At 63.9% G+C, this 8,811-nt stretch overlaps 1 protein-coding gene across 1 annotated transcript; it reads left to right on the forward strand.

The window, feature by feature from the left end:
- Positions 1-1,523: 1,523 nt before the first annotated feature.
- LOC121108963 (protein PFC0760c-like) lies at positions 1,524-3,144 on the forward strand (the record flags this gene model as incomplete). Its single annotated transcript, XM_040657324.2, has 2 exons — positions 1,524-2,334; positions 2,365-3,144. Coding segments are annotated over 2 exons (1,454 nt in total), but the record flags the coding sequence as incomplete, so codon positions are not given.
- Positions 3,145-8,811: the final 5,667 nt, after the last annotated feature.

Below are 8,811 nucleotides of genomic sequence, written 5' to 3' on the forward strand. Positions count from 1 at the left end.
GGAACGCCGTCGACGTGAAGAAGAAGCAGCCCGGCGTCGGGAAAGGGAACAGCGGGACCGGGCGGCCCAATTACCCCCATGGAAAAGGGAACTGTTGGAAAGGCGCCGGGCAAAAGCGGGGGCCGGGGGGGGGGGGTCCTCCAATGGGGTCGTCACCCCCGGTGACGTTGAGCCAGGGGTTGAGCCGTAGCGCTGAAGGTTTGGAGAGCTGCGGTACCACCGAAGCCCCACGGGGTCGGGTCAGTCGTCTGCTGAGTCGTTTCGCCCCAAGGACACCCCCGGCCCGGTCGCTCAGCACTGAGGGGCTCCCCGAGAGCCCCCCGACAAGGGGGGGGGGGCAGCGGTGTACCCAAGGGGATGGGGTGGGGAAGGGTCGGTCAGCCATTGGGTCGGGTCCTCAAGGGGATGGGGAGGGGATGGGGGGCGGTGATGGGGTGGGGAAGGGTTGGCCAACGGTTGGGTTGGGTCCTCAACGGGATGGGGAGGGGAAGGGTCGGTCAGTCATTGGGTTGGGTCCTCAAGGGGATGGGGAGGGGATGGGGGGCGGTGATGGGGTGGGGAAGGGTCGGTCAGCCATTGGGTCGGGTCCTCAAGGGGATGGGGAGGGGATGGGGGGCGGTGATGGGGTGGGGAAGGGTTGGTCAACGGTTGGGTTGGGTCCTCAACGGGATGGGGAGGGGATGGGGGGCGGTGATGGGGTGGGGAAGGGTCGGTCAGCCATTGGGCTGGGTCCTCAACGGGATGGGGATGGGGTGGGGAAGGGTTGGCCAACGGTTGGGTTGGGTCCTCAACAGGATGGGGTGGGGAAGGGTCGGTCAGCCATTGGGTTGGGTCCCCAAGGGGATGGGGAGGGGATGGGGGGCAGTGATGGGGTGGGGAAGGGTCGGTCAGCCATTGGGTCGGGTCCCCAAGGGGATGGGGAGGGGATGGGGGGCGGTGATGGGGTGGGGAAGGGTCGGTCAGCCATTGGGTTGGGTCCCCAAGGGGATGGGGAGGGGATGGGGGGCAATGATGGGGTGGGGGAGGGTGGGAGGTTGGGTGATGTTGGCCAACGGTTGGGTGAGGGGTTGGGGGCCACCGAGGGGACAACGGGAGGTGACAGAGAGGGGGTGGGGACGGAGGGTGGTGGGACGGGTGGGGGAAGAGGGTCGGTTGATGGGTTGGGGGCAACGGAGGGTCCGCAGGGGGGGGAGGGCCACGGGAAGGGACATGGGGTGGCCACCAAGCCGGGGACGGCGAAGGATGTGGGGACAGCTGAGACGAGGGGGGTGGTGAAGGGCCTGGTGACGGCCAAAGGGTGGGGGTCCGGGAAGACCCCAAAAGAGGGGCGGGGGGCAACCGAGGGGTGTCGGGGGGGTAAAGGAGACGGGTCGGCCGCCATCCCGGGGGCAAACGATGGCCAAAGCCCCCCCAGGAGCTCGGGGGCAGCTGAGGGCCGCGGGGCGGTCAGGGGGATGGTGAGGGGCTGGAAGGGACAGGGGGCAGCCGAGGGGGGGCGGGGGGGGACGGTTGGTGGCCGTGAGGGTGTGGGGACCGCGGTGACACCCCCGGGGGTCACGAGGGCTTCGGGGGGCAAAATGCCCCCCGTGACGGTGACGGCGTCGAGCGGGACACCGACGGTGGCCGCGGTGCCAACGAGGACTGGGGCGCCGTCTACCGCGTCACCGTCGTCATCCGCGGCCGCCATGATGGCCACGGTGACGGTGACGACGGTGACGACGGTGACGACGGTGACGACGTCAACTGCGACGTCAATGGCGGCCGTGGTGGCGTCAACGGCCGTGACGCCGTCGACTGTGACGATGTCAACTGCGTCACCGTCAGCCATGACACCGCCAACTGTGTCACCGTCAGCCATGACACCGCCAACCGCGTCACTGTCAGCCATGACACCGCCAACCACGTCACCAACGATGGCCAAGATGCCACCAATGACCACATCACCGCCAACCGCGTCACCGTCAGCCATGACACCGCCAACCGTGTCACCGTCAGCCATGACACCGCCAACCGCGTCACCGTCAGCCATGACACCGCCAACCACATCACCAACGGTGGCCAAGATGCCACCAACAACCACATCACCGCCAACTGCGTCACCGTCAGCCATGACACCGCCAACTGTGTCACCGTCAGCCATGACACCGCCAACCACGTCACCAACGATGGCCAAGATGCCACCAACAACCACATCACCGCCAACCACGTCACCGTCAGCCATGACACCGCCAACCGCGTCACCGTCAGCCATGACACCGCCAACCACGTCACTGTCAGCCATGACACCGCCAACTGCGTCACCAACGATGGCCAAGATGCCACCAATGACCACATCACCGCCAACCGCGTCACCGTCAGCCATGACACCGCCAACCACGTCACCGTCAGCCATGACACCGCCAACCACATCACCAACGGTGGCCAAGATGCCACCAACGACCACATCACCGCCAACCACGTCACCGTCAGCCATGACACCGCCAACCGCGTCACCGTCAGCCATGACACTGCCAACTGTGTCACCGTCAGCCATGACACCGCCAACCACGTCACCAACGATGGCCAAAATGCCACCAACGACCACATCACCGCCAACCGCGTCACCGTCAGCCATGACACCGCCAACCGCGTCACCGTCAGCCATGACACCGCCAACCGCGTCACCAACGGTGGCCAAGATGCCACCAACGACCACATCACCGCCAACCACGTCACCGTCAGCCATGACACCGCCAACCACGTCACCGCCAACCACGGCCCCCCCAGCATCCGCACCGCCCCCGACGCCGACGTCACCGTCACCCGCACCGCCACCTCCTCCCACCGCGGTGCCACCCTCGGCGTCCCCCACCCAGGGGCGTTCCCAGGGCGGCCCCGGGGACGGCCCACCCCCAGGGGGGTCCAGTGGGGCGGCGGCCATGCGTGGGGCTCCCCGCCGCGACGCCGGGCCCCCCCCCCCTGGCCCACCCGGCCCTCCAACGCCGCAGCGGGAACACCATCACCGTGAGGCCCAGGCGGGGGGTGGGCTCCGAGGGGGGGTCCCCAGCGGTTCCACCACCGACCCCTCCCGTCCCCAACCCGGGGCCCCCCAAGAAGCGTTACCCCACGGCCGAGGAGATCCAGGTCATCGGGGGGTACCTGGCCCTGCCCCGCTCCTGCCTGGCCAAGAATGACCCCCACCGCAAGAAGGTGAGTCACCGCGACCCCCCCCGTGCCCCCCCATATCCCCCATCCCCCCCATGCCCCCCCATATCCCCTCCCCCCTTCGTGTCCCCCCCCCATCCCCTCCGAGGACCCCCCGTGTCCCCCCTGTCCCTGCAGTGTACCTTCATCTGTGCCCCATGTCCCCAACCTTTGCCCCCTTCCGTGCCCCCCCGTCAACCATTTTTGCCCCTCTGCCCCCCATTTTTGCCCCCCTGCACCCAATTTTTGCCCCCTATCCCCAACCTTTGTCCCCCCTCCCCATTCTTTACCCCCTTCCGTGCCCCCCTGCCCCCCATTTTTGCCCCCATCCCCAACCTGTGCCCCCTTTCCCCATCCTTTACCCCTTCCGTGCCCCACATCCCCATCCTTTGCCCCATGTCCCCCATTTTTGCCCCCCTGCCCCCTGTTTTTGCCCCCTTTCCCCATCCTTTGCCCCATATCCCCATCCTTTACCCCCTCCCATGTCCCCTGACCCCAATCTTTGCCCCCTGCCCGCAATCTTTGCCCTCTGTCCCCATCCTTTGACCCCTTCCGTGACCCACATCCGCACCCTTTGCCCCATATCCCCATCCTCTGCCCCTTTCTGCGCTCTGTATCCCCAATTTCTGCCCCCCTGTTCCCCAATTTCTACCCCCCCATCCCCAATTTCCGCCCCCCATCCCCAACTTTTGCCCCCTATCCCCAATTTCCGCCCCCCCATCCCCAATTTCCGCCCCCCCATCCCCAATTTCTGCCCCCCCATCCCCAACTTCCGCCCCCCATCCCCAACTTTTGCCCCCCCATCCCCAATTTCTGCCCCCCGTCCCCAATCTTTGCTCCCCATCCCCATCCTTCGCCCCCTCCTACATCCCCTATCCCCATCATTTACCCCCTGTCCCCCCACCCCCCCCCCCCCATGGGCTCTGACCCCCCCCTCCCCAATATTACCCATAATCCTTTGCCCCCCCCCCCCCCCCAAAAAAAAGAAAACAGGAACCCAAATGGGGGGAAGGGGGGGAGGGGAGAAGGAAGCGGTTGCGGTGGTGGCGGGGAGGGGACAAATGTGTCCCCCCGCCCCCCCTTCCTGTCCCATCCCCCAGCTCGTTAATAGCCTCCGCTAATTGCCATTAAGCCCCGAGGGGATTAATTGCCATGGGAACCCCCATGGAGATGGGGGGAAGGGTTGGGAGGGGGGCGGGGGGGCACACATGTGGTCCTGTTGGTCCCATGGCAGAGGGATATGGGGTCACCGCAGTGTCCCCATAGGGCCCGGTGACATCTGCTGTCCCCATGGGGGGGAAGGTGTCCCTATGGGGTCCCCACGGTGTCCCCATCATCTCCATGGTGTCCCCATCCCTTATGGGGTCCCCATGCTGTCCCCATCCCTATGGGGTCCCTATGATGTTCTCATGGTGTCCCCATGGTTCCCCCATCCCTACGATGACCCCATCCCTTATGGGGTTCCCATGGTGTCCCCATCCCTATGATGATCCCATCCCTATGGGGTCCCCATGCTGTCCCCATGGTGTCCCCATCTCCACGGTGCCCCCATCCCTATGGGATCCCTATAATGTCTTCATGGTGTCCCCATGGTGTCCCCATCCCTTATGGGATCCCCATAGTGCCCCCCTCCCTATAATGTCCCCATCTCTTATGGTGTCCCTATAGTGTCTCCATCCCTATGATGACCCCATCCCTTATGGGGTTCCCATGGTGTCCCCATCCCTATGATGCCCCCATCTCTTATGGGGTCCCCATAGTGCCCCCCTCCCTATAATGTCCCCATCTCTTATGGGGTCCCTATGCTGTCCCCATCCCTACGATGACCCCATCCCTTATGGGGTCCCCATGCTGTCCCCATCCCTATGGGGTCCCTATGATGTTCTCATGGTGTCCCCATGGCATTTCCATCCCTTATGGGGTCCCCATGGTTCCCCCATCCCTTATGGGGCCCCCATGCTGTCCCCATCCCTTTGATGACCCCACCCCTTATGAGGTTCCCATGGTGTCCCCATCATCTCCATGGTGTTCCCATCCCTTATGGGGTCCCCATATTGTCCCCATCCCTATGACAACCCCATCCCTATGGGGTCCCTGTGGTGTCCCCATCCCTATGATGACCCCATTCCTTATGGAGTCCCCATGGGGTCCCCATGGTGTCCCTGCCTCCATGGTGCCCCCCTCCCTATAATGTCCCCATCCCTTATGGTGTCCCTATAGTGTCTCCGTCCCTATGATGACCCCATCCCTTATGGGGTCCCTATGCTGTCCCCATCCCTATGATGACCCCATCCTCTATGGGGTCCCCATGGCTCCCCCATCCCTATGATGACCCCATCCCTTATGGGGTCCCCATGCTGTCCCCATGGTGTCCCCATCTCCATGGTTTCCCCATCCCTTATAGGGTCCCCATGCTGTCCCCACGGTGTCCCCATCCCTTATGATGCCCCTATGGTGTCCCCATCATCTCCACGGGGTCCCCATCCCTATGGGGTCCCTATAATGTCTTCATGGTGTCCCCATGGTGTTCCCATCCCTTATGGGATCCCCATGGTGTCCCCATGGTGTCCCCACCTCCATGGTGCCCCCCTCCCTATAATGTCCCCATCCTTATGGTGTCCCCATGGTGTCCCCATCCCTATGATGACCCCATCCCTTGTAGGGTCCCCATGGTTCCCCCATCCCTATAATGTCCCCATCCCTATGGTGTCCCCATGGTTCCCCCAACCCTACGACGACCCCATCCCTTATGGGGTCCCCATGGTGTCCCCATCCCTATGGGGTCCCTATGATGTTCTCATGGTGTCCCCATGGTTCCCCCATCCCTTATGGGGTCCCCATGGTGTCCCCATCTCCATGGTTCCCCCATCCCTTATGGGGTCCCCATGGTGTCCCCATCCCTATGACAACCCCATCCCTTATGGGGTCCCCATGGTGTCCCCATCCCTATGATGACCCCATCTCTTATGGGGTCCCCATAGTGCCCCCCTCCCTATGATGACCCTGTCCCTTATGGGGTCCCCATGGTGTCCCCATCCCTATGACAACACCATCCCTTATGGGGTCCCCATGGTTCCCCCATCCCTACGATGACCCCATCCCTTATGGGGTCCCCATGGTGTCCCCATCTCCATGGTTCCCCCATCCCTTATGGGGTCCCCATGGTGTCCCCATCCCTATGATGACCCCATCCCATATGGGGTCCTCATGGTTCCTCCATCCCTATGATGACCCCATCCCTTATGTGGTCCCCATGTTGTCCCCATGGTGTCCCTGCCTCCATGGTGCCCCCTCCCTATAATGTCCCCATCCCTGATGGGGTCCCCATGGTGTCCCCATCCCTATGATGACCCCATCTCTTATGGGGTCCCCATGGTGTCCCCGTCCCTATGATGACCCCATCCCTTATGGGGTCCCCATGGTGTCCCCATCCCTATGATGACCCCATCCCTTATGGGGTCCCCATGGTTCCTCCATCCCTATGATGACCCCATCCCTTATGTGGTCCCCATGTTGTCCCCATGGCGTCCTCATCCCTTATGTGGTCCCCATGTTGTCCCCATGGTGTCCCCATCTCCATGGTGTCCCCATCCCTTATGGGGTCCCCATGCTGTCCCTTTGCTGTCCCCATGTCCTCACGTCCCTCTGTCCCCCCCCCCCCCCCTTTTCCCCCCCCCCCAGCTGAAGATCTGGTTCTCGGAGCGGGACCTGGAGCGCACCTTTTCCTACCCCTCGGAGGGGGCGTTGCTGGCAGCCTGGGGACCCCCCCCGGAAGAACCCCAAACCCCCCCCCCGGGACCCCCCACAGCCCCCGATGAGGATGAGGAAGAGGAGGAGCCCCCCCCGGGGAGGGGGCTGCAGGGGGGGCTGCGGGCACGAGCTCTGCTAGTGGGTGAGTGGAGGGGTCCTGGGGGGGGGGGGGGGTCTTGGGGTATTCTGGGGGGGGTCCAGGGGGCATTTGGGTGTCTTGGGGGGGTCCTGGTATCTTCTGGGGGGGGGGTCTTGAAGGAGCCCAGGGGACATTTGCGGGGCTGAGGGGGTCTGGGGGGGTCCCAAAGCAATTTTGGGGGGGGGTTCAGGGGTTATTTTGTGGTCTTGGGGGGCTCTGGGAGGGTTTTGGTTTGGTTCCATTGGGTTTTTTTTTTGGGGGGGGGGGGTTACCCTTGTGTTGCTGTGGGGTTTTCTATGGGGCATTCTACGGGGTTTCTCTGGGGTTTTCTATGGGGTTTTGTGGTGCTGACCCCCATTTTATCCCCCCCCCCCCCCCTCTCACCCCCCCCCACAGATGAATCCTGTCGCCGGTGACCCCGACCAATGGGAGGGGGGTGGCACAGCAGAGCAGATTTCCCCCCCCCCCCCCCCCAAACACCCCCCCGGTTGGGGGATGATGTCAGACCCACAGAGGCCCCCCCCCAATGGACACAGCCAGGATTGAGGGGGGGGGGGCGCATTTTTACACCCCCTTTTGCAACGTTTTGTAGCTTTTTTTTTTTTTAAGCAGCCATTTTTTTTCCTTAATGAGGTTTCTAGGCCCTAACGAAGGGCTTTTTATAGGGGGAGATGGCAGTATTTGGGGTGGGGGGGGGTGGGGAGGACAACGATGCAGTATTAATTGGGGGGGGGGGGGGGCACGAAGGGGGGAGGGGCTGTGGGGGTGGGTGGGGAGGAAGGGGGGGCACAAAGGGGGTGGGGGGGGACAAAATGGCGGCGGAGGGCCGTGGCCTGCTCGCGTTGCTATGGAAACGGAGCCTGAGGCCTACAGCGTGGAAGTGAAGCCTGAGGCCTGCTCGCGTTGCCATGGTAACGAAGCCTGAGGCCTGTGCCTGTTACCGTGGAAACGAAGCAAAGGGCCTTTTGGTATCGCCGTGGAAACGAAGCCTGCGGCCTGCTCCTGTTACCATGGTAACGAAGCCTGCGGCCTGCTCCCGTTACCATGGAAACGAAGCCTGCGGCGTCCTGCTGTCACCGTGGAAATGTAGCCTAAGGCCTGCTCCAGCCCCCACAGCTACGCAGCCTGCTCCAATCGCTACGGCAGCACAGCCCGCGGCCTGCACCTGTCGCCATGGCAACACAGCCCGCGGCCTGCACCAGTCGCCATGGCAACAAAGCCTGCGGCCTGCTCCAAGCTGCTCTAAGGACAGCGCTCGGAGCAGGCGTGCAAAGCGCCAATAAAACCCAAAGCCCTTCGAGAGAATTTGACGATTCTTTTCCGGAATAAATCTTTTATTTGTTTTCGAGGCTTTTGTTACGGCACGGCGGGGGCGCTTTTAGCGGCGCGGCTCCACGCGTCACCGCGATTGGGCGGGGGGGCGGAAGTGCGCACGAGGAGTGGGCGGGGCTTATGTGGACAGGGCGCATGCGCAGAGCGGCGCAGCCCAGAGAGCGGAAGTGGAATCGACGCAGAGGCCGGAAATGGGGCCGTAGCGGCGCCGGAAGTGGGAACATGGCGGCCGCGCTGGAGCGATGGGTGGCGGGGGAGCTGCAGGAGCTGCTGGGGATGAGCGGCCGCCACGTCCCCGCCTTCCTGGTGGCCCTGGCGCGGCGGAGCCGCAGCGTAGAGGATCTGCTGGAGCGGCTGCGGGAGACGGAGGCGCTGCGGGTGGAGGAGCCGCGCGTCAGGGAGTTCGC

The sequence above is a fragment of the Gallus gallus genome, unplaced genomic scaffold, assembly GCF_016699485.2.
Source record: "Gallus gallus isolate bGalGal1 unplaced genomic scaffold, bGalGal1.mat.broiler.GRCg7b scaffold_125, whole genome shotgun sequence".
Lineage (NCBI taxonomy): Eukaryota > Metazoa > Chordata > Aves > Galliformes > Phasianidae > Gallus > Gallus gallus.